The sequence below is a fragment of the Eumetopias jubatus genome, unplaced genomic scaffold (genome assembly GCF_037043125.1).
Source record: "Eumetopias jubatus isolate StellerSeaLion01/CBP00866 unplaced genomic scaffold, mEumJub1_p1.0 scaffold_7, whole genome shotgun sequence".
Lineage (NCBI taxonomy): Eukaryota > Metazoa > Chordata > Mammalia > Carnivora > Otariidae > Eumetopias > Eumetopias jubatus.
In genome coordinates, this window is record NW_028274813.1 from 34,905,489 (window position 1) to 34,932,039 (window position 26,551).

Sequence of the window (26,551 nt, forward strand, 5' to 3'; positions counted from 1 at the left end):
TAAAGAGTTTTAAGAGCCCTGAGTAGATATTAGCATTCTAGAACTAAAATAAGATGGCCTAGGCTTTGGTGAAGATGCATCTACCTGATGCATTTAAGGTTACTTAAAAGATTCCTCTGTCCAAAGAATACCTAGTATGCCCACTGGATGGCCGCTGAAATTCCACAATATGAACTTTGTACACTGAGCCTGCTGCTTGGTGATAAAGTTAAACTATAACTACTTTCATGGGGGTATAACATTCACATTCTTTATAGAGCAAATGGGTTTCAGGAACTTTTCTAAGAATAGGTGAAGACAGAAGAGAGAACACTACCATCTTACTTAGAAAATTCTTCCATTATAAATCATTGTGAACAGAGAACTCAAGTCAAATTTTCCCAAATCTCAGTTGTAGTTGTCTTAGTTAATGAAGCTTTATTGTCACTATGCCAATACTTTTGCATTTATTTAAAATGATACTACTAACAGTAATTGTTAACCTGTTCAGTGGAGCAAAGTAGTCCTTTAAAACTCTGGTATTTATGAGATCAAAAACTAAATGGAGCCACTCATCCTTAACTATTATGAGCAAATGAAATCTGATTAGGTTAAGCATCACCTTAACTTCTTAAAGAATCTGAATTTCAGGAACTGCAGGGGTGCTTTTCAAATGCTATATGTAATTTGCAAATGAAACTAAGTTTAGAAAATATTTTAAATTTTGCAAATATGGACTAAAATCTGAGGAGAGTAAGTGATCGGCCCAAATTGTAGTACTAGTATTTCAACTAGTCATAGAACCAAGACAATGACTTTGCTTGCAACTTTGCTACTCCATCAACAAACTAATTTTACACTGGGGATGTGGGGATGTCATGGTACGATTGAGATCACTGGTAGAATACTGAGATTGTAACAAAATGAGGGTCAAAAAGTTTTGGAACAGGAACTCCAAAGTCAGCTGAAGGCCCACACGGGACAAGCAAAATCAAGTGGAGACTCTGGAGAGGAAGAAACTAAACAATTAAAACAAAGCAGCTCCAATAATAGCAAAGTATAGTGACAATGATAGAGGCTAGTATTTTTGGAGTTTTTGCTGTCAGACATTGTTTTTAGGTATTTCTGAATTTAATCCTCTAAGTAGCCCCATAAAATTCTATCATGCTCATTTTACAGATGTCAAAGGTCAGTTAAGGAATTTGCCCAAGGTTACACTATTATTAAGTGGTAGATTCCGGTTTTGAACCTAGGCAGTTTGTGTATGCTTGTTAACTCCTAAGCACATTTTCTCTTGTAGATCCTGGTCTCCATATTTGGATTGTTAACACCAGAAAGAACAAACATAAGGCCAAGGCAAGCCTTGGGCAAACTTGACAGGTTTTTTTTTTTTTTCTTCTTCTTCTTCTTCAGGGCCCCTTCACCCACTCTTCAATTATCTCTAGCCAGGAATGCAGGAACTTGCATTGCCCTTGGAATGACCACACTGCGGCAATGAGCTCTGATGTATTTCCTCCTCTCCACTATTAATGTCTCACCCTCATAAAAACATTGCCTTAAGTCCCACACCCTTAGGGATCTACTTTCTTTTGGAGGATAATCCTAATAATCAGTTTATATTTTGGTATCCATAAAGTGTTAGCCTGTGGATAACATATGTATTTTCTTAAGCCAAAGAAAAACGAATGGTAGAAATTTCAGACACTGAGGTGGGCTGATATAAGGCCCTTTATCTTTCTCATAATAATGGTAACCCTATGAGGTGGGTGCCGTTATTATCCATATTTTACAGCTGAAGAAATAAGCCCCAGAAAGATTAAGTGAATTTCAAAAAAAAAAAAAGTGGGGGTAGGGGAAGGAGCTAGTAAATGATAGAGATACAATGAGAATACTTTCTGGCTCTCTACTATACACTAAACTATCATTCTTTAGAATAAGGACTTGGTACTGTGCCCGTCACATAGTAGGTGCTCAGGAGTACCTGTTGAATGAATACTGCTTTATGCATAATACCAGCCTAGCAGTGGAAATGCAGGTCCATGACTGATATTTAATCCCTAAGATCCACGTATAACATTCTTAGTAGTTAAAAAGATTTCTCTGTATTTACCATGGGGCAATTTACTGCAAAGGGCTAGAAAGATGACTACAGTGTTAATGTTTGCATTTAATTACCTTAGGCTTCCTCTCTGGGCTTTACCAATCCAAACTGTGTGGCAGGTAAAGGAAGGCTTTCAGCTGATATCAATACTAAGTTTGATACTGGACAGGTAGCATGATTGAGAGAGGCAAACCCTTTGGTTTGAAAGCAGTGGCTGGCTATATGTAGTAGGTTTTATTTCATATATTTCATGTCAGTGTATCATTTAGAACACCACTAAGCACACAGTAATGAGTAAGAGCAAAAATGTTGCCAAAGGATAAAATACAGATGCAACTGTATAAAAAAAAAATTAAAAAGGAGAGGAAGTTCCATTAACCTGAATTTTATCCCTGAGAAGCAACCAACTGAGTTTATATGAGCCTCCAAAGCCTTCTCAGAGCAGATGGAATCTTGTTTTTCTGTCAAAATAGATGGGGCCAGGAGGATCTCCTAGTGTGAGAAGTTGGAAGTAAGTTCTTGTCTCCCTGGGTGATGCTGAGAAATGTATGCACTTTTCCTGTAAACTACTTTGTTCTGCTATTCAATGAGAGAACAGTATCTACTATTGTTTCATGGGCCTTACCTCAATGGAAATTCCTATCCAGAGTCATCTGTCTAGAATAAAATGAATGTAGTAGATGATTTTTCCCTTTGAGCTTTCCAAAATCTGATTCAGAGGTAAGGAGGCCAGGTGTATTGTGTGTAGATTTGGAACTAGACAACAAAGAGTACCATGAGAGTGTTGTATTAAGTGTGAAAAAGGAAAGTGTCACAAGGGAAAAAAAAAAGTAATTTGGTCCTATTGTTATTTTAATGGTTAAAACTACTGAACAATGTTGATTGCTCCTTTAAAAATGCTGATTACCCAAAGCCCTTAAAGTGAGCATCTACAACAATTTCTGTAAATCAGATTCCAGAGTAATAAAAACTGATTCCAAAACCGGATAAGTAGTATTTTTTTAAAAAAACCTTTCTGATATTTTGCCTATTTACAACTAAGTACAACTGAATAACCACTGCTATTTCACCAACTATAATTTCTGTTTCATATTTAAGATGGTTTTATTAAATAGGAAAATAAGTGACAAAGTAGATCCTTTGGGTATAGGCAACTTCCAGTAAGAGTACTTGGTAGAATAGTTTGGAATGTGATTGCATAGCTTTCAAAACTTACATGATGTTCTTGGAAAATGTTAGTATTGCCTCTCATTTTCAGATTAAATCCTGAGGATTGTTCTCTTCAAATTATGAGGCTTTTAGGACAAACTTGACTTTGAGAAACAGCTCTGATGAAGGGATTCAGAAAACTAAGAGCAACAATAGTAACAAAATTAGAGAGTGAAGTCATATTATTGGCTTAAAAGAACTTGTCCTTTAAGGAGAGAGAATTCCCAGATCTCACTTATAGATATAAAACCAAGAAAGATTAGAAGTCCTGAGACTGAGGGGGATGGGTCCAAAATGTGATGAGGAATCCTGATTAAGGTGCCATGATATTTGTGCCTGCAGTTTCTCAAACATTAATCAAGTCTTGCATAGCATTTCATTCTTCCAGTATTGCCTACAATAGCTCATGGTCAACAGATAAACTCTTTCTCACTATTGTCTTATAGTGTAATAGTCCTCAAAGGATTGGACACAGGACACAAAACTGCAGGGCTGTCAAAGCATTATGAAGAAGATATTAACCTCTTTGTCACTTTCTAATAATCTCTTGGAATATGATATTATCATTGAGGAAAGTTTCAGAGTTGGTTGTCCATGTTTTATTCTGGGCTGAGATTTGGTTCTCAATGTTTTATTCTTTTGTCATCCTTCTGGATGTAACACTTTAGTCCTCTCCCATTTCCCAGCATGCCTATGGCATATGTAAGAATGTTCTGCAGATTAATTTCCCTAAAGTCAACACATACACAATTTAACTTGCATTTGTTAAAGCAAATACTGTTACTTATCATTCACCCTTTGGGAATGAAGAGCTTTTGTTTCTGAAAATTTATATTATATGGTGATGTTCTCTTTCAATAAGCTAAATAAAAGAGTTGAGGTACGTTGGCACAGAGAAATTGAAATGTCGAATTTACTGGCTACTCTTCTTTTTTTTTTAAGATTTATCTATTTATTTTAGAGTGAGGGAGAGAGCATGAGAAAGTGTGAGCTGGGGAGGGGCAGAGGGAGAGGGAGAGAAAGACTCTCAAGCAGACTTCCTGCTGTGCTCCAAGCCCAACACAGGGCTTGATCTCATGATCCTGAGATCATGACCTGAGCAGAAATCAAGAGTCAGATGCTTAACTGACTGAGCCACCCAGGCGCTCTCTGGCTACTCTTAACAAAGAATTGTTATACCTGTACAATGTACATGATTATTCAGCAGAACCTAAGCATTACCCATGACCACAGGCAGGAGTAACAGAGTCCTTGAACAGCATGTTTCATGCTCCTCCTAAAACATGAGAGTGTGTGGTCTGAAATGGGGCCATGTGAAAAAAGGTTGCTAAAATAAATACTGTAGAGTCTAACACACAAAGGTACTCCTATACTTTTCCCTATATAAATAACAACAGCAGACATTGTATTTAATATATTGCTAAGTACTATTCTCAGTGCTTTATATTTTTTTAAAGATTTTTTTTTTAATTTATTTGACAGAGAGAGAGAGCACAAGTGGTGGGGAGGGGCAGAGGGAGAAGCAGACTCCCACTGAGCAGGGAGCGCAATGCGGGACTAGACCCCAGGACCCTGAGATCATGACTTGAGCCGAAGGCAGATGCTTAACCGACTGAGCCACCCAGGCGCTCCTATATGTAACTTTTTTTTTTTAAGATTTTATTTATTTATTTGACAGAGAAAAACACAGTGAGAGAGGGAACACATGCAGGGGGAGTGGGAGAGGGAGAGACAGGCTTTCTGCCGAGCAGGGAGCCCAATGTGGGGCTCGATCCCAGGACCCTGGGATCATGAACTGAGCCGAAGGCAGACACTTAACGACTGAGCCACCCAGGCAACCCTACATATAACTTTTAATCATCACAAAAACTCTATGCAGTAGGTGCTACTACTGTTTTACAGGCTGGGGAAAAAAAGGTCAGTGATAGGCTAAGTAATTTGTTCAAATGCCACCCAGATACTAAGTGATCAAAGTGAGATTTAAACCCAGTCTGATTCTAAAGTCCATGTTGCCTCATTCTTGTTCTCTGCCTAGGAGTCAATGGCTTGGCATTTTTATGCTATCAGTGACTTTTTCTCACACTCCACTGGTGATGATGATGAGACATTTCTGGGACAATTTCAAACAGTTCCAATTTTGGTTTATGGCAAGAGAACCTCTACAATCAAGCAACCAATTTCATTCATAGTGCAAAAATATTGAACTGTACTAAACCCATTTTTTTCTAGAAATATTTGCAAAAAATGCTGGAATACAAGTAAGCCCAAAGATTTATCAGTGAATGTGGAATTATTCCACAATTTCAAATGCTACAGCTGATAGTCATCAAGAAAGGTTTGTGATAATGGCAGTGATACATTTAGCAAACTGCTACTCAATATATACATATAAGGTATTTTTACTCTTAAACTTTTATTCTGAACCCTCACATAAAATTTTTTGAGGTATTCAAGTTTATTTTGGGATATAAGATATTGGTTTGAGTTTTGCTTTGGTTCAAATGAACAAAAGTTATTTTGGATGAACTTTGTCTAACTTATCAAGAGTTTTTAGGAACAATATAATATACAAGCACAAATCTCATTCCTTTGGAGACAAAAAGTTCTTTCAGCACCACTCTTTCTTCATGTGAATGATTTCTCTGAACCTGAGGTCTGGAGAACACCCTGAGGTTGATATTATGCATAAAATAGAACAAAGTAGTATGGACAATATGCCCCTCAAGCTTGGACAGATTTCTACTATCATAAAATAATAGAGGTCCTGATTTCTGGGTCAAAATTAGAGTCTTGAGGTTATAAGAATCAAAAATTCTATAGCACATCCTGGAAAAGAAAAAAAAAATAAAAGGATTTTCTTTCTGGAATGAGCCTAATGGTATTATTAAGGAGGGCTGGAAGAAGGAAAGCAAAATAGAGCACATGCCTGTCTCACTGTCTGCCCACAGGTAAGGCTGCTAAGTGTTCAGACATGTATATATTTATTTAATTTTCAAGCTTTATGACTATAGCAGTGATTCTAAACAAAGGCGATTTTGTCCTCCCCACTGCTGTGGGGTATTTGGCAATTCTGAAGACATTTTCAGTTGTCCCAACTTGAGGTAGTATGCTACTGGCCAGGGATGCTGCTGAGTACCCTACAAGGCACAGGACAGTACCTCACAACAAAGTACCTGCCTATAATGCTAAAAGTGCCTAGGCTGAGCAACCCTGGACTGTTTATTCCTGTAGGAATAAACTTTAGACAGGCCTAAAATCTAGGCCTACAGAGGAGGTGGTATATCTGGGAAAATGACTCGCTTCATCATTCAAACAATAAGCATTCAAAAATGTGTAGAGGTTGTTACTAGTCATTTGCACCTGTTGATCAGGCGGGCATATAACCAGATTCTCAATAACATCTGAGAGAGACCAAGTAGTTATAACTCCTCCCATCCACCCACCAAGAGACTAGAAAAGGGAGCTTCTCAATGCAGGATCCTTATCCCCGTTAGGAAAAAAATGTCAGCAGTGGATGCCGTCATGGGAACTTGAAGGCCAAGGAAGTTTTCTGTTCTGACTAGGACTATTGCTATGTGACTTCTGCTCTGGGTAGAAAGTGGTATTCTTATTTCATATTGAAGAAACTCGTAGCCTTTGCTGGGGTAGGTATCTTTCCAATAATCATATCACCACCCCATTGTGACAATGTGCATTGTCACAAAATAAAAAAACTGTCCATTTCTTTATACTCTCTGAAGTATATTCCCATGAAAATGGTATGGCCTTCCTTCTCACATTTTCTTTTCTCTGCTTCTTCTAAGCTTTTAGGCAAAGATTTATCTTACATGATCTATATTTCTTGGTAATTACTCTCCAGTTACTTCATGTGAGTATTTTGCTCACTAGATTCTGGACCAGGGTAAGATCTGTTGTAGCTTCAATCACCCTAGAAATCCTCTCCACACCTAATATAATTCTGAGCACAGTCATTTAACAGCTTGTTGAATGAACTAACCCATAATATGCACATAAATGAGAGCAGGATAAAACCAACAATAAATATTTCTATGCTGGTATTCCACTGTGTATACAAGGCTGATTGGACCACTCATAAAAACAAAAACACCAAGCCCATAACATATAATTATCTGCAACAATTAAACTCAAAGAACGATTGTAATATGGTATTGCTTAAATTTAATGTACAGTCTCTTGCTTGGTAGAAATGTAATAGGACTTGAAAAAGAATTACACTTACACTTCATTTCCTATAAAGCAATTGAGTGAGACACAATGCTTGTCATTTAAGCCTCTCAGTATCAGTGCATCAATGTGTAGAAGTGGATGGATTCTGGTTGCATCCTGACTATACAAAATCAGAAAGTATATTTTGAAAAAAAGATTTTATTTATTTATTTGAGAGAGAGCGAGCGAGTGCACACCAGCAGGAGGAGGGGCAGAGGGGGAGGGAGAGAGAATCCTGAGTAGATCATGCACTGAGCATGGAACCCTACTTGGGGCTTGATCTCATGACCCTGAGATCATGACCTGAGTCAAAACCAAGAGTTGGAAGCTTAACTGACTGACCCACCCAGGCACCCCTGCAAAATCAGAAAGTATTAAGTAAGCTTACTTACTTGCTATTTTGGTTAAATGCTGTGAACATGCCAGGACTTTAAACAACTCCAATAGCTGGCTTCAGTGGAGATGTAGTCAACAATTGCTTGTAAGCAACTAAATACTTGAACACCTATTTTTTTGGGAGGGGAGGGTATGGAATCTTCTCATTCTTTCACAAAAGAGATCACTCCCAAATATCAGGAAAATTGCACCTGAGTCATGATAACATTAAACACACGTACATACATACACAAAACAACCAAGAACTTCCTGAACTCAATATGACCAAAAAAATATTGGCCATTTAAACATGCCCTACTATCACTTACCTGGGATGAAAAAGTACACACTAGGAAGTCTGCCTGGGAGAGAAAGTGTATATCCAGGATCACACCCCGAAGTGAATTTTCTGTGTATCGATTGTGTAGCCCAGCAGACCAAGAGATAGAGTTATCACTAATAAATTCGTAAGTGGGGTACCTGTAAAAAAAAAAAAAAGAAATAAATTTGTACATAGTCACTGAAATCACAGTATTCTATCGGGAGGTAGTATCTTACCAGCAGGAGGTAGACCTGCTCCTTTGACCAAAGTTCCTCTTTCTAACAGTAAGGGGAGCTTTATGGCATTTAATAGTTGATGAAGCATCTTTGAATCCATCATGGGGTAGAAAACATTCTGGAATGCCCGGTATGTTACATGTTTTTGGCATGTCACATAATATACACATACATGCATCAAAATGTCCCTTCTCAATTCATAAGAGTTGAAGGTTCCTTATTTTCTTTGTAATGAGTGACCTCTAAGAGGTTTCTCAAGCTGCTTTCCCATTTGGTCACTGAACTTGTCATTTAGAATATAAATATCATGGTTAAATTTCATTTAAGTTTTTAACTTAGAATTTGTGATAATTCAGACCCGTCTCTCCTAACCCCCATCCTCGAAGCACCGTCTTATCCAACAAGAGAAATGAAAAACCAGTCTAATAAATTTATGAAAGTAAATTCCTTATAGATGTCCATCAAGTAACATTTTGATAGCCTTGAGATAGGATGTGTTTAATAATATTAAAACAGGTATCTTTAGAAAGTCTACCATATGTTCAAATGATTCTATTGTGAATTAAGAGGTTTAATTATACTCTAGTACAGAGCGAATAAATTTTCTCAGGCATGAGGTAGATCTTCAGAATTAAGTTGCAAACTTAGGGAGTTACATCAAAATGGGATAATACTTGTACCTGCTTTATATAATTCTGTGGGAATTCAATACATTAAGCAATGTAAAGTGCTTAGAAGAGCACCTGACATGTAGTAAATGCTCAATAAATATTAGCTGTGATTGTTAAACATTCTTCTGCAGATATCCACTTGGTTTTATTCCTTACTTCCTTTAGATCTCTGCTGAAATATATATAGCCTTATTAATGAGGACTTCAGCAATTTCTATTTTTTTTTACCTGATTAACTTCATGACTTTTATTATCATTGGACATTTCACTGTTATTTACTGCCTGTATCCATCCCCCGCCTTCATCATCCCTAAGTGGAATGTAAGCTCTTTATAAAGAGGCATTTCATCTGCTTTGTTCACTGTATTATTCTTAGTACCTAGAAGAGAATCTGGAATAAAGGATCGATAAATATTTGTTGAGAGGGCAATAGTTCCTATTTGTAAATCCTGAACCATCAGAAGTCCATTTACATGTCTGTCTCCCACACAGTATTCCCCAAAGGTTGGGACTAGACTTTTATTTTTCTTTGCTTCACAGCACCTAGTACCCCACACAATGCTGTGTGAGTAAATACATGAATAAGTGAGTGCTACCTATGTCTGGGACTTTTTCCTAATCCCCTAAAAGCTGCTTCAGAGTCTCTTCATTTCACAGCTACCAAGGAGCTTTTTCTCGTTGCCTCTAATAGCCAAGTCTCTGAGCACTGTTTCAGACTGGTAATCAGTGTTCCGATCCATTTGGTCTCATTATTTTTGACATTTTGCCCTCCTCAGCCCCAAATCAGGGAGACAAAGGAAATGTCACATTTGTTTTATAAAGAAAACAACCAAAAAGACTTTTAATGTGATTCTTGTGAAGCTGCATACCCAGGCATGGGGCAGAAACAGCAACAAATAAATATGAAAAGGATGGAGGATAGAGGACTGAGGGAATCATTAAAACACACCAGTACAGATTTTATTCTCGAATAGACTAACCCTGTCAGCATGGTTTGGGTGCCCATTGAAAAGAAAAGAGTGATCCTTTTACTGAGATGTGACACTAACATTAATGCCCTTCCTAACTTAAAGACCCTTCCCTGGAATCAAGCCAAAGAATACCTAAGTTCCTCAGGCCTTATCTGAGACTGCTTGATGAAGGATATGGAGTTTGGAAAAAACAAACAGAAACAATGTAAATAATGGAAAAGGGAGATTTTGCATCTCCAATAAAAAGCATGGAAATTTCTACACAAACATGCTTCTTTCTTGTCTTCTGACCACAAGTACATCAGCAGAGGCATTACTTTTACTGTAGAGCTTAGCCACGATAAAAAAAATTTTTTTTTCTTCTTCTTCTACCTTATAAAAATTTATTTTTACATCACTCACAAAGGACTAACTTAAAGTTATAAACTAAGAACACATTTTCTCTTCTGAAATCTTCCTCCAGACTAAGGGAGATACTCTCCTTCATGATTTTACTGGTCCTGGTATACAACTCCTACAGTACATTCATCTAACTGTACTTCAATAACTTGTTACATGTATGTAACAAGTTGGATACTCCTTGAAATAAGGAGCCACATATTATATTCTATTTCTCTTTGTATTTCTGGTGTCCTGTGACTGTGTCTAGCATATTACATTTCAATAAAATAGTGAAAAAAATCACCACCTTTTATTGCTGAGTCTTCATTTCACAAGGCAACCAAACCCTTTATAAAAACTTTTAAACACATTTTTCTTGCCTCTATTCACTTAAACGAAACTAATTTTAGAAGGGCTCATCCAGCATTTTTGATAAAGAGCACACTAAATAGGTAAATATTTATTCTGGGAGATTTTTAAAGACTTGTTTCTTCTCCTGTTTCACCCCTGTTCCCAATCTCCACGTCTCAGACTACAATATTGGATTGACAACTTTAACAGTTTTTATTTCTTTGCCAATGATTCTGTGATTTAAACACTCTAACAGTGAATTACCTAAGAGAGATATCTCCACGTTAGCAATGGCTGCCACAGCCAGTGGGATACAGGTGCCAAAATCTCACGGACAAACTCAGTCTTAACTGAGAGAAACCTGAGGTGTAATACCAAGCAGTAAAGCATTAACTGCTCATTTTCACACAGAAATCACATATATAAAGTTAATCTTGACTGCTTTTACAAAAGATAAGCTACCCAGAAAATGGATTCTCCCCTGACTGTGTGAATTCTATGCATCATTTAATTCTTCAGCTCTTCACCCTCTTGAAGCACAGAAGTCTCATAATCACCCTGGATGCTATACACCTTGATGAGAGATTAACTCATGTTTTTGGTCTCCTAAAAAAAGGCAGAGGTTTTATGGTTTGCTTAGGTATCAAAATTAATCCTGACAGGTCTAAAGCAGAGTTGATTCAGAGTAGAAAAACATCTAAGTAAAATAATGAAGGAGAGAAACAGCATTTAAGTTCCTGAGAAAATTTTCAAAATGACTCATAAAATTGGGGCGCCTGGATGTGCAGTCGGTTAAGCATCCAACTCTTGATTTTGGCTCAGGTCATGATCTCAGTGTTGTGAGTGCAGAGCCTGCTTGAGATTCTTTCTTCCTCTCCCTCTGCCCCTCCTGCTTGTGCTTTCTCTCTCTCTCTCTCTCTCTCTCTAAAATAAATAAATAAATCTTTAAAAAATGACTCAGAAAATTAAAATTAAAGGATTTCCAGAGAAGGGGAAAAAAGTGCATAAAATGTTGCTGCTATGTTTATTACAGAATATGAAAAAAAAACCCTGCCTCCTGGACTACCATGGGGAGAGGAGTTACTAGCTGCTGACCACAAAAAGGAAATTCAAACTGTACTATTTCCTGCTGCCAACTGTACTAGAAGGGTTGCTTGTTGTAAAAATACCATGCTGCATTATGGATCAAAGTTGTGAGATGTTCATATCCTTTTATCTAATATTTCCAAGTCCAAAAATCTAGCTTAAGGAAATAATGTGGACAATTTTAAGAATACATCATAGCATTATTTATAAGAGTAAAAAACTGGAAATAACCTAACTGTACAATATTAGGCGAATGAGCAAGCAAGCAACTGCACATCGATACAGGAGATACACAGTCATTAAAAGGGACATTTATGATGATTAAACTTTTAGGGACCTGAGAAAATGGATCCATTGCTGTATTAAGTAAAAAAGAATTCAAATTATTATATACAATATGATCAACTACTAAAATGGGTAACTATATAAACGACTAAAGGGAATAAGTCAACATTTAAGTAATTGTTGCCACTGAGTAATAGGACTGTGGGTAACATATTTTCCTTGCCTGTATACTTACCAACTTCCATATCTTTTAATGAGCATGAATTATTTTGCTAATCAGGGAAATAAGAAAGACAGGAAAAAGCTTGTGATGCTTCAAGAACAAGTAAAAGAGTAGATAAAATTAATATTTTATTATTTTTTCAACCAAGCTACAAATTTAGTGAGGTATTTTAAAATGAAGGAGCATGGTGAACTATTTCTACTTTGTTTCTAATCGGTCTGGATATCAAACTGGAAAAGTATCTGTGAAGATTTCGTATTGTGTTTTGTGCCCAAATGTTCATTTAATCCCTAACTATAAGCATATAACTTGGCTTATGCTTGGCTGATGAATTTCATGGTCCTTTGTGTGTGTGTGTGTGTGAGAGAGTGACAGTGTGAGAAAGAGAGTATTTGATAGAGGGAGACTTAAAAAAAAAACAACGCAATTTATATCAGGTTAATTTGGATTCTTAGGAGGGAGAAATAGGATTTAAATTATTATCCAATGATTTGGATAAACACCCACAATACAGTCTTCACTTTAAATATGTTTTTCTTCCCAACTCCTATTTGTGACATAAAAAATGGACGAAGAAATAAATAAATAAAATAGTCAAATAGCTTAAATAACAGCTAATGAAATGTTTCCAAACCGACGGGATTGAAATAAACATAATTCAATAATTACTGGGCACTTACTAGAGCTAGGTACTGGGTCTAATGTGCTTATATAATCCAGTGAGGAAGACAGAGGTAAGCAAGTGCTAAACACTGAGTCAGGGGAATGCACAGAGGAGGGAGACTTAGGGATTCAGGCATGATTTCTGGAGTAAATGGTGTCTGAGCAGAACTGAGACTACAGATTCTTCTCCTTCATTTCCTACTTTCACACATTTAATACATCCTTTATTTGTTAATAGTAAATAAAGGCCAATTCTAGGTTCACCTAGATCCTGTGATAAATTCCCAATTAGGATCAGTGTGCTTTATGTATTTTCTGAACATCCTACATTAACTCTACAGCAGCACTACTCATATTGTCCTCCCACTAGATTAGGAATTCCTTGAAAGCAGAGTATCTTGCGTATCATGGAATTCCCAGCACCTACCATGGTGCCTGAAATATAGGCATGTTCCATAAATGATGGTTACTGTTCAATACACACTAGAAGTTCTTATTGTTCCACTTATGAAACTTGTCTTCTGATTCTTTACTTTCCTTTAATAAAATTTCCAAGTTCCAGAAATTTTTTATGAGATGAAAACTTATATTTTACATATGTTTCAGTTGCCCATAATTGCTAGTAAAGATAGTGAAAGCAAAAAGGTAAGCCCCTGGTGTGTTTTATTTCTAGCAGTCGGTTAGTGTTGTGGACTGAATGTGTGTGTCCCCCTAGAATTCCTATGTTTGAGCTGTGACCCCCAATGTGATGGTATTTGGAGATGGGGCCTTTGGGAGATGATGAGGATTAAATTAGGGTATGAGAATGGCGTGCTCATGACGGAATTAATGCCCTTACAAGAAGAGACAACAGAAAGCTTGCTCTCTCTCTTCCAAACACACAAAGAGGTCATGTGAGTACACAGCAGGATGGCAGCAGCCTACACACCAAGAGAAGAGACTTCAGAATGAAACATACACCTTGCTGGCACCTCAAATATGCTTTGATTATATTAACAGTCACACAAGTACACAGTTGTTTGAATTAAAAAACTGCTAATAATCAGTAGTAATATTATAACAAGAATCACAAGTCATGGGAATTAAGGATTCTTTCAACTGAAAAGAATCCCAGTCTCATCTAACTCACTTTGTTTTTGCCTCCTTTAATAAAGAAGGGTCGTCCGTGGCCAAATATACTCTTCTTTTATCCACTTGCATTCTTCGAGCAAGAAGCTGAAAATGTTCTTCAACGTGTACCATGTATTCCTCAATGGGATGGAAGGCTGCTTCTGTTCCCACTTTGTCTGTGCGTCTGACATGGACTCTGGGAGGGCAGAAGGAGAAAGATTCTGCTGATAGGGTATTCAACTTTATACCGTTATTCATGGTGGCATCATAGACATTTTAAACGAATTTTTCTTTCATTTTGCCATTAGGAAAAAAATATTAAAAAATTCAAACAAATATATTCTAAATATATTTGCATGTTAACACAATACAAGGAGAATTAAAAAATAAGCTTTTGAAGAATGCCTTCTTGTAAGGTAATTGGCATATCCAAGAATAATGGTAAAATAAATGGAAGATTCCAGAGTTATACTCCATATAGGGAGCAAAATACCAACCAGCCCTCCATAAAAACTGGATATAACTTTTTAAGATTTTTGACAACAAATGATACCAAGATTCACAATTACAGAATATTAAATATATTTTTTGCAACATTTTGATGCCAACTTTTCTTTTTCTTCATGATACCCTGTATAGTTACTGTAACTGCCAGCTTGTAGAATTGAAAGTTGTCTGAGGAAAACACAGACCTGCATGGATTCTTCCTATAGCACAATCAAGGCAGGCAAACCTTTTAAAAATTCTTACTATTTTAAGTTCAGGGAGACATTCTAGCCCTTTTGTTGTATGCATAATGAATTTCCTTTTGCTGTTTTTCACTCTGTCAAACACAAGCAGATATTGATCTCCGCTGTCCTATTTTAAAAAAAGCTCTAAAACTGTAAAATTGGGGACAAAGACTTACATTGTCCTGCACTGAATATGTGCTGACTTCCACAGTACTCTCCTCCCATCTTAGTGCTTTCAAAGTAATTGTAATGAAAATAATAATGGTCAGAGTTTATTTTCATAAACTAAAACTCTCCTTAAATTTGCCCTTCCTACATCCCCCCTACCAAATTACTAAAATACTATTCATGTATGGGAAAAAGAAAAAGGTAGATTTGTTTCCCCTTAGGTCACACTATATGGGCAGGCCTTAGGTCAAGCCGAAGGCCAGCGTTTCATTATGAATCTGGAGAGGGTCTATTTTCACTGTAGTTAATCTGATATCTCTGCAGGTATTCTTTCCTTTGCATTCCAGACTATAGTTCAGATGTGAATACCATCATATGAACACCTATTCTATCATCTTTTTCTTCCCACATCCTTCTTAATCACTGCTTCTCTCATGAAATTGGAATTGTTCACTGTGCTCCACAGAGATGAAGTGGGACAGAAAGAACAATTCCACTGAATTTCAATGAAAAGCTTCATGAGAAGAAGCACTATTTGTTACTCATAATTTCATCATGTACTTTCTTTAGCTCTAGCATTTAAAATAGGGGTCAGGGGTCCCTGGGTGGCTCAGGTCATGATCCCAGGGTCCTTGTCGAGTCTGCTTTTCCTTCTCCCTCTGCCCTTCCCTCCCCACTCCTGCACTCTCTCTCAAATAAATAAATAGTATCTTTAAAAATAAACAAAATGGGGGGGGCGGAGCAAGATGGCAGAGGAGTAGGAGACCTAGATTTTGTCTGGTCTCAGGAATTCAGCTGAATAGGGATCAAACCATTCTGAACACCTACGAACTCAACAGGAGATCGAACAGGAGAGTAGCAACAACTCTCTGAACAGAGAAGCGACCACTTACTGGAAGGTAGGACGTGCGGAGAAGTGAATCTGAGGCGATATTCGGGAGGATAGACGGCGGGGGAGGGGCCACCGCCGGCAGCTTCTGGCAAGTGCTAGAGCCGCGGAGCACAAAATCGGACCTTTTAAAAGTTGGCTCGGCGGAGGGACTCAGCGGAGGGTCGCTGCAGTGGCTAAGCGGAGGGTGGAATCCTCCCGGGACAGTGTGGTCTCAGGACCCTTGGGATCACAGAGAGACCGGGGGTGCCTGAGTGCGGCAGAGCTCCCAGGTGTCGGGGCGGGGAAGCCGGCTGCAGATACGGAGCAGAGTCGCGGGCTCTCAGCTCGGGGTTGCCATAAACTGATCTGCGGCCCAGTCGGGGCACGGCTCCCCCAGCAAGGACCCAACAAGCAGCAGATCCGGGGAGACTCCCCTTCCTTCCCGGGGAGGAGCGGTGCGGGAACGCACTGCAGGGATCTGCTGGGTTTGGAGACTCCGAGCGGGGTCGGGTGCCAGAGATAGCAACGCTCGATCACAGGCCGGGTGAGCACGGAGTGTGGCCAGAGACCGGGGACACGGGAGTGACTGCTTTTCTCTGGGGGCGCACTGAGGAGCGGGGCCCCGAGTTCTCGGCTCCTCCGGGCGGAGACTGGGATGCCGCCATTTTCGCCCTGGTCCTCCAAAGCTGTACCGAGAGCTTGCAGGGAACAAAAGCTCCTGAGAGCAAACCCGAGCAGCTTGCTTAGCCCGGACCGACAAGGGCGGGGCAATTCCGCCTCCGGCAAAGACATTTGGAAACCACAGCAACAGGCCCCTCCCCCAGAAGATCAACACAAACAGCCAGCAAGCCAAGACCAAGTTGATCGATCAAGGAGAATAGGAGAACTCCAGCGCTAGGGGAATACTGCACATAGATTCATGGCTTCTTTTTTTTTTTTTTTTTTTTTTTTTACCATGATTCATTATTTCATCAAAGTTAATTTTTGTTGACTTTTTTTTATTTTTCTTTTTCCCTTTTTCAACCAACATCTTATAAATCCCTTTTTTTTAAAAAAAAAACTTTTTATTTTTTTTTTCATTTTTAGAGTCATATTTTATCCCTTCATAGTAGTTATCCTTGTTTTTGGCATATATATATAAGTTGTTCTCTCTTTAAAATTTTGAGGTACAGTTTCTTCTAACAGATCAAAATATACCCTAAACCACTAGTGTATGGCTTTGTTCTAGTCTCCTGCCTGATCACATTCTTTCCCTTTTTCCTTTTTTTTTTTTTCCTTAAATCTCCTTTCTTTTTTCAAACAACTTATCTTACCAAGTCCTTTTATAAAATCTTTTATAATTTTCATCTTTACAGTCATCTTCCATCCCTCATTGTATCAACCCTTATTTTGTACATACATGTCTTTCTTCCTTTAAAATTTTAGGAGGCACTTTTTTCTAACAGACCAAAATACGCCCAAAATCTAGTGTGTGGCACTGATCTATGCACTAGCCTGATCATATTTGATCATATTCTGCCTTTTTTGAATTGTTTTGTTTTTGTTTTTATCTTTTTTTTCTTTTTTTTTTTCTTTTTCTCTTTCTTTTTTCTTTCTTTCCCTTTCTTTTCCCCTGGTTTCAGGTCTTTTCTGATTTGTATACAGTATATTTGCTGGGGACGTTGTAAACCTGTTAGCCTTTTGTTCTCTCATTCATCTATTCTCCTCTGGACAAAATGACAAGACGAAAGAAATCACCTCAGCAAAAAGAACAAGAGGTAGTACCGTCAGCCAGGGACCTACTCAATACGGACATTAGTACGATGTCGGACCTAGAATTCAGAATCATGACTTTAAAGATACTAGCTGGGCTTGAAAAAAGCATGGAAGTTATTAGAGAAACCCTTTCTGGAGAAATAAAAGAACTAAAATCTAACCAAATCGAAATCAAAAAGGCTATTGATGAGGTGCAATCAAAAATGGGGGCACTAAATGCTAGGATAAATGAGGCAGAAGAGAGAATCAGCAATATAGAAGACCAAATGATAGAAAATAAAGAGGCTGAGAAAAAGAGAGAGAAACAACTACAGGATCACGAGGGCAGAATTCGAGAGATAAGTGATACGATAAGACGAAACAACATTAGAATAATTGGGATCCCAGAAGAAGAAGAGAGAGAGAGAGGGGCAGAAGGTATATTGGAGCAAATTATAGCAGAGAACTTCCCTAATGTGAGGAAGGAAACAGGCATTAAAATCCAGGAGGCACAGAGAACCCCTCTCAAAATCAATAAAAATAGGTCAAGACCCCGACATCTAATAATAAAACTTACGAGTCTCAGAGACAAAGAGAAAATCCTGAAAGCAGCTCGGGAGAAGAGATATGTAACCTACAATGGTAGAAACATTAGATTGGCAACAGACCTATCCACAGAGACCTGGCAGGCCAGAAAGGACTGGCAAGATATCTTCAGAGCACTAAACGAGAAAAATATGCAGCCAAGAATACTATATCCAGCTAGGCTATCATTGAAAATAGAAGGAGAGATCAAAAGCTTCCAGAACAAACAAAAACTAAAGGAATTTGCAAACACGAAACCAGCCCTCCAAGAAATATTGAGAGGGGTCCTCTAAGCAAAGAGAGAACCTAAAAGCAGCAAAGAGCAGAAACGAACACAGACAACAGACAGTTAACAGTCACCTTACAGGTAATACAATGGCACTAAATTCATACCTTTCAATAGTTACCCTGAATGTAAATGGGCTAAATGCCCCAATCAAAAGACACAGGCTATCAGATTGGATTAAAAAACAAGACCCATCAATATGCTGTCTGCAAGAGACTCATTTTACACCCAAAGACACCCCCAGATTGAAAGTGAGGGGGTGGAAAACCATTTACCATGCTAATGGACACCAAAAGAAAGCTGGGGTGGCAATCCTTATATCAGACAAACTAGATTTTAAAACAAAGACTGTAATAAGAGATGAGGAAGGACACTATATCCTACTTAAAGGGTCTATCCAACAAGAAGATCTAACAATTGTAAATATCTATGCCCCGAACATGGGAGCAGCCAATTATATAAGGCAATTAATAACAAAAGCAAAGAAACACATTGACAACAATACAATAATAGTGGGGGACTTTAACACCCCCCTGACTGAAATGGACAGATCATCTAAGCAAAAGATCAACAAGGAAATAAAGACTTTAAATGACACACTGGACCAAATGGACTTCACAGACATATTCAGAACATTCCATCCCAAAGCAACGGAATACACATTCTTCTCTAGTGCCCATGGAACATTCTCCAGAATTGATCACATCCTAGGTCACAAATCAGGTCTCAATCGGTACCAAAAGATTGGGATCATTCCCTGCATATTTTCAGACCACAATGCTTTGAAACTAGAACTCAACCACAAGAGGAAAGTCGGAAAGAACTCAAATACATGGAGGCTAAAGAGCATCCTACTAAAGAATGAATGGGTCAACCAAGAAATTAAAGAAGAATTAAAAAAATTCATGGAAACCAATGAAAATGAAAACACAACTGTTCAAAATCTTTGGGATACAGCAAAGGCAGTCCTGAGAGGAAAGTATATAGCAATACAAGCCTTTCTCAAGAAACAAGAAAGGTCTCAAATACACAACCTAACCCTACACCTAAAGGAGCTGGAGAAAGAACAGCAAAGAAAGCCTAAACCCAGCAGGAGAAGAGAAATCATAAAGATCAGAGCAGAAATCAATGAACTAGAAACCAAAAGAACAGTAGAACAGATCAACGAAACTAGGAGCTGGTTCTTTGAAAGAATTAACAAGATTGATAAACCCCTGGCCAGACTGATCAAAAAGAAAAGAGAAATGACCCAAATCAACAAAATCATGAATGAAAGAGGAGAGATCACAAGCAACACCAAAGAAATACAAACAATTATAAGAACATATTATGAGCAACTCTATGCCAGCAAATTAGATAACCTGGAAGAAATGGGTGCATTCCTAGAGATGTATCAACTACCAAAATTGAACCAGGAAGAAATAGAAAACCTGAACAGACCTATAACCACTAAGGAAATTGAAACAGTCATCAAAAATCTCCCAAGAAACAAAAGCCCAGGGCCAGATGGCTTCCCAGGGGAATTCTATCAGACATTTCAAGAAGAATTAATACCTATTCTCCTGAAACTGTTCCAAAAAATAGAAATGGAAGGGAAACTTCCAAACTCATTTTATGAGGCCAGCATTACCTTGATCCCAAAACCAGACAAAGACCCCATCAAAAAAGAGAATTACAGACCAATAGCCTTGATGAACATGGATGCAAAAATTCTCACCAAAATACTAGCCAATAGGATCCAACAGTACATTAAAAGGATTATTCACCACGACCAAGTGGGATTTATTCCTGGGCTGCAAGGCTGGTTCAACATCCGCAAATCAATCAACGTGATACAATACATTAACAAAAGAAAGAACAAGAGTCATATGATCCTCTCAATAGATGCAGAAAAAGCATTTGACAAAGTACAACATCCTTTCTTGATCAAAACTCTTCAGAGTATAGGGATAGAGGGTACATACCTCAATATCATAAAAGCCATCTACGAAAAACCTACAGCGAATATCATTCTCAATGGGGAAAGGCTGAGAGCTTTTCCCCTAAGGTCAGGAACACGGCAGGGATGTCCACTATCACCACTGCTATTCAACATAGTATTAGAAGTCCTAGCCACAGCAATCAGACAACAAAAAGAAATCAAAGGCATCCAAATCGGCAAAGAGGAAGTCAAACTCTCACTCTTTGCAGATGATATGATACTGTATGTGGAAAACCCAAAAGACTCCACCCCAAAACTGCTAGAACTCATACAGGAATTCAGTAAAGTAGCAGGATATAAAATCAATGCACAGAAATCAGTGGCATTCCTATACACCAACAACAAGACAGAAGAGAGACAAATCAAGGAGTCGATCCCATTTACAATTGCACCCAAAACCATTAGATACCTAGGAATAAATCTAACCAAAGAGGCAAAGGATCTGTACTCAGAAAACTATAAAATACTCAGGAAAGAAATTGAAGAAGACACAAAGAAATGGAAAAACGTTCCATGCTCATGGATTGGGAGAATCAACATTGTGAAGATGTCAATGCTACCTAGAGCAATCTACACATTCAATGCAATCCCCATCAAAATACCATCCACTTTTTTCAAAGAAATGGAACAAATAATCCTAAAATTTGTATGGAACCAGAAGAGACCCAGAATAGCCAGAGGAATACTGAAAAAGAAAAGCAAAGCTGGCGGCATCACAATTCCGGACTTCCAGCTCTATTACAAAGCTGTCATCATCAAGACAGTATGGTACTGGCACAAAAACAGACACATAGATCAATGGAACAGAATTGAGAGCCCAGAAATGGACCCTCAACTCTATGGTCAACTTATTTTTGACAAAGCAGGAAAGAATGTCCAATGGCAAAAAGACAGTCTCTTCAACAAATGGTGTTGGGAAAATTGGACAGCCACATGCAGAAGAATGAAACTGGACCATTTCCTTACACCACACACAAAAATAGACTCCAAATGGTTGAAAGACCTAAACGTGAGACAGGAGTCCATCCAAATCCTAAAGGAGAACACAGGTAGCAACCTTTTCGACCTTAGCCGCAGCAACTTCTTCCTAGAAACATCGCCAAAGGCACGGGAAGCCAGGGCAAAAATGAACTATTGGGATTTCATCAAGATAAAAAGCTTCTGCACAGCAAAAGAAACAGTCCACAAAACCAAAAGACAACCGACAGAATGGGAGAAAATATTTGCAAATGACATATCAGATAAAGGGCTAGTATCCAAAATCTATAAAGAACTTATCAAACTCAACACCCAAAGAACAAATAATCCAATCAAGAAATGGGCAGAAGACATGAACAGACATTTCTCCAAAGAAGACATCCAAATGGCCAACAGGCACATGAAAAAGTGCTCAACATCGCTTGGCATCAGGGAAATCCAAATCAAAACCTCAATGAGATACCACCTCACACCCGTCAGAATGGCTAAAATTAACAAGTCAGGGAACGACAGATGTTGGCGGGGATGTGGAGAAAGGGGAACCCTCCTACACTGTTGGTGGGAATGCAAGCTGGTGCAACCCCTCTGGAAAACAGTATGGATGTTCCTCAAACAGTTGAAATTAGAGCTACCATTCGATCCAGCAATTGCACTACTGGGTATTTACCACAAAGATACAAATGTAGGGACCCGAAGGGGTACGTGTACCCCAATGTTTATAGCAGCAATGTCCACCATAGCCAAACTGTGGAAAGAGCCAAGATGCCCATCGACAGATGAATGGATAAAGAAGATGTGGTATATATACACAATGGAATATTATGCAGCCATCAAAAGGAATGAGATCTTGCCATTTGCAACGACGTGGATGGAACTGGAGGGTGTTATGCTGAGTGAAATAAGTCAATCAGAGAAAGACATGTATCACATGACCTCACTGATATGAGGAATTCTTAATCTCAGGAAAGAAACTGAGTGTTACTGGAGTGGTTGGGGGTGGGAGGGATGGGGTGGCTGGGTGATAGACATTGGGGAGGGTATGTGCTACGGTGAGCGCTGTGAATTGTGCAAGACTGTTGAATCACAGATCTGTACTTCTGAAACAAATAATGCAACATATTTTAAGAAAAAAGAAAAAGAAGAAGATAACAGGAGAGGAAGAAAAGGGGAGTATGTCAGAGGGGGAGACGAACCATGAGAGATGATGGACTCTGAAAAACAAACTGAGGGTTCTAGAGGGGAGGGGGGTAGGGGGATGGGTTAGCCTGATGATGGGCATTGAGGAGGGCACGTTCTGCATGGAGCACTGGGTGTTATGAACAAACAATGAATCATGGAACACTGCACCAAAAACTAATGATGTAATATATGGTGATTAACATAACAATAAAAAATTAAAAAAAAAAATAAAAATAAAAATAAACAAAATGGGGATCAGTAACTTCTATACATATGAAGACTAAGACACAAGGGAAGATGTGGGGTGGGACATATGAAAATGAAAATGAAAATAAAAACAAATAAGAGCTGTAACAAAAGAGGAAGAATCAAAGGAAGAGGAGCAGCTGGGGTAGTGGCAGAGTACTACTCATCAATTTTCTCAATTCTCCAAGTACTCCTGAAATTAGGCCTGAATCAAGAATTTGAGAGAGGAGCATTATGGTTTTTAGAGAAGAATCAGGATGTTAGGCCTGTGAAAGGTATTAGAAGTCAATTTAAGTCTTTCATCAGATAGTTAAGGAAACTGATGCTTCTGAAGACATTATCAGTGAAAAATATGAAGACATACAAAGACAACATAAGGCAAAGGGAAGCTGGTTTCTCTCACATACATTTCAACCTAGTTGTCAGCAAAGTAAAAGTTGTATACTTGCCTTTCACTACAGCTGCCCCTTCAACAACGTAGGTGTGAGTGGTGTGGGTCCACTTGTACACAGACTTTTTATAGTACGGTACTGTAAATTATTTTCTCTTCTTTATGATTTTCTAATAACACCTTCTTTTCTCTAGCTTACTTTATTGTAAGAATACAGTATATAATATATATAGCATAAAAAATAAGTGTTAATCGACTATTTATGTAATTGGTAAGACTTCCAGCCAACAGCAGGCTACTTATTAGTAGTTAAGTTTTGGAGGAGTCAAAAGTTATACATGGATTTTCAACTGCATGGAGGGTGAGCAGTCCTAACCCTGCATTGTTCAATGGTCATCTGTATTAGATATCAAGCTCTTTTGGAGCAGGGAATCTGATTTTATTTATTTCCAACAGCACCAAATACAATGAATAAATGAATGAATGTTGGGTGGACACACAAATCTAATTGTTTAGTAATATGTGAATAGAAACCTTAGATGCCATCTAACTTAGTTTTTTCAGTTTTAAACAAGGAAAGAGTGGCAATCAATGAAGACCCAGAATTATCAAGTACATTGCCCAAACTCACATAATTTGTTAGTGGTAGAAGCTAGATGGTACCCCCAGATTCTTGAATTCTAGTGTCCTTCTCTTTCATTACGGCACACTACCTCAATGTACAAATAATTATCTGTGGTACTTCAATTTTCTATATTTGGCCAACTCTTAATATGATGGATGGTCCATGGACAATTAGGGTAGCTTTCTGGTCTGCAGGGAAGCTTCCAAGCAAAGTTAAAATGGGTCTAAGTCTTGGTTTTGCCTTTATTAACTCTGGAACTTTGGGCAGAAATTTTCTTTCCTTTAGTTCCTTACCTGTAAAACGGTTACCTCTGCCCACTTCACAGAACTGTGTTATAGGATCAATGAGATAATGTAGTTGAAGACATTTTGGTAATTTAATTACTATACTGTTATCTTTCAAGATCCTGTTCAAACACTGAATCTATGAAGACTTTCCTGAGCCAGATGGAAGTACATTTTTTCTTCCCTGACCTCTCATAAATACCTCTTAGGGTATTTATCACATTCTACCCATGTAATGTTAGCTGGGCATGTGTCTTTTCCAATAGACTATAATAAGCTAGAAGAAGCCATTAAAAAAAAAAAAATCTCTGTCCCTCACAGTAGCAGGTATTCAATAAATGTTCTGCAAATAAGTGAATAAATCAACACATGTATTAATATTACTCAATAGCTGACTTTATCACAAACAGTATAAGCTACAGAATGCCACAGCCTAGCTTACAAGTTTATTTTCAGGAATTATTTTAGCATCAGTCTCTCTGAAAGGTAGTAATATTTTACAGTACTTTTTTTTCCCACTGAACTAAAATCTTTTTATCCTCCTTATCATATCATCACTTTTAGGGCAGGTTATTACCTTCCCTATTTTACAGATGGAAAAATGAAAGCCCAATACCATTAATAAGTTACTTGGTCCAGAATTAGGAAAAAGCCAGGGATACTGGCCAGGTCACTTAAGTCTCAGTCCAGTATTCTTTCCATTAAGCAAAGAAAATTTTCCCAAGCTCTGAAATCTGGCACCGGGACTCAGGAAAATTCTTCTTCCCATAACTTTTTTATGTATGTTTACAGGAGCATATACTTATGAGCAAAGATGCTCCTTTGGATTCTCCTTGGTCATAGGATTTCCTGATACATCTCCCTGAAGATAAACATGAGACTAATTGCATATGTACATGATAATTCCCAAGTGGGCCAAGAGATAATTTTAAATAATAATTTTAACATTATCTTACACTATAAATGTCCTCTTATATTCTCAAAAACAGCTTCCAGGACAGAAAAGAGAACAGAACATCAAAAAATGCAAAATAATCACCAGTGGTAATTAATGAAGCCTAAAAAAAGTACAAAAGAAAAGCTATAAATGTGACAGCTTCATCTCATGGCCTTGTTAGGATAAGACAGGAGTCATGTATGACATCCAAAATACTCTCAATAAAATAAAATTTTGCTAGCTTCCCCAGGAGACAGGGTTTAATTTCAGAAATATGGGTTTAATATATTTGTTGAATGAATAGACAAGCGAGTGAAGGTAACAAAGTATGATGACTCAGCTGTTCTAATTGAACAAAGGAAAAATGATCTCCCTGTGACCTAAGGTAAACTCTGGAACATCTGTTTTTGGGTGGGGCTCTGAAAATTAAACTATGTATCATAAAGTTTACAATATATTGTAAACTATACATATCTCTGCTACTACATATCATTTTATGAGGACTATATCAGATTCTTACCCAATAACTGGATGTTTGAAGCCAAGCTTCTTGGTAGCCTCTTCTATTTCCTTTTCCAGCCAAGGTTGTGGGCGGATCAAGTATTTGACAAACTGGGACACCCACCACACTGCAGGGTCGCCGTGGACTCGTACGAGCCGATCTGCGAGGTCTTCAGGTACCGCCAAGGGTAAATACGGTGGACGGGGGTGCAGACTGTCCACAATGGGGAGCTCAACCACCTGAACAGTTTTGTCCTTCACTTCACCTGCGAGGATATCAAAACGTACCATCACCACACTGCTTTCCTCATACAGTTACCATTAAGAAGACCTCACTCCAGATGCTTTCACCCTTAGAGCAAGGCTGAAGCAGTATTATAATTCTCACTTTATAGAGGCAGTTAAGTCACTTGTCCAAGGTACTGGCACGGAAGTGACAGAGCTGAATTTCACATTTAGGTTGGTCTGCCTCTCAAGTCCGTGGAGTTTTCTCTTTTTTTCCTGTCATAACATAGCTGCCGTATCAACACCTCATGCCCCAGACAAGGATGTGTCTGGCACTCAAAGCATCTAGTCAGAGAATAACCGTATTGCTAGTGAACACAGCCAGCAAGGCAAAGTTCTGTTTTTTTAATTGTTGTGAACTAGACAATAAAGTGTTCTCCAAACTTCCAGACTGTCATAGCAAATGGCTAAAAGAGCACAGTGATACTAGAGATACCTAAAGATTATAATTATAAACCACACATTTATATCTTTTAGAAAAAAAACCAGATAATTCTAAAGTCTTCTTTTTTCTTGGCCAAATTGTCTATTTTATTTTAATTATGATAATAATATAATCTATGTTGATCATTTACCTGG

The 26,551-nt window shown here is 38.1% G+C and overlaps 1 protein-coding gene across 8 annotated transcripts in view; it reads right to left on the reverse strand.

The window, feature by feature from the left end:
• FUT8 (fucosyltransferase 8) overlaps window positions 1-26,551 on the reverse strand; it is a 332,067-nt gene that overhangs the window by 1,602 nt on the left and 303,914 nt on the right. For all 8 annotated transcript variants that reach the window (XM_028117728.2, XM_028117600.2, XM_028117899.2 and 5 more), the window contains 3 exons: window positions 25,707-25,953; window positions 14,210-14,386; window positions 8,221-8,371 (listed from right to left, as the gene is read on the reverse strand). In XM_028117728.2, coding sequence (XP_027973529.1) covers window positions 8,221-8,371; window positions 14,210-14,386; window positions 25,707-25,953 — 575 coding nt within the window. The remainder of the gene's footprint in view (window positions 1-8,220; window positions 8,372-14,209; window positions 14,387-25,706; window positions 25,954-26,551) is intronic.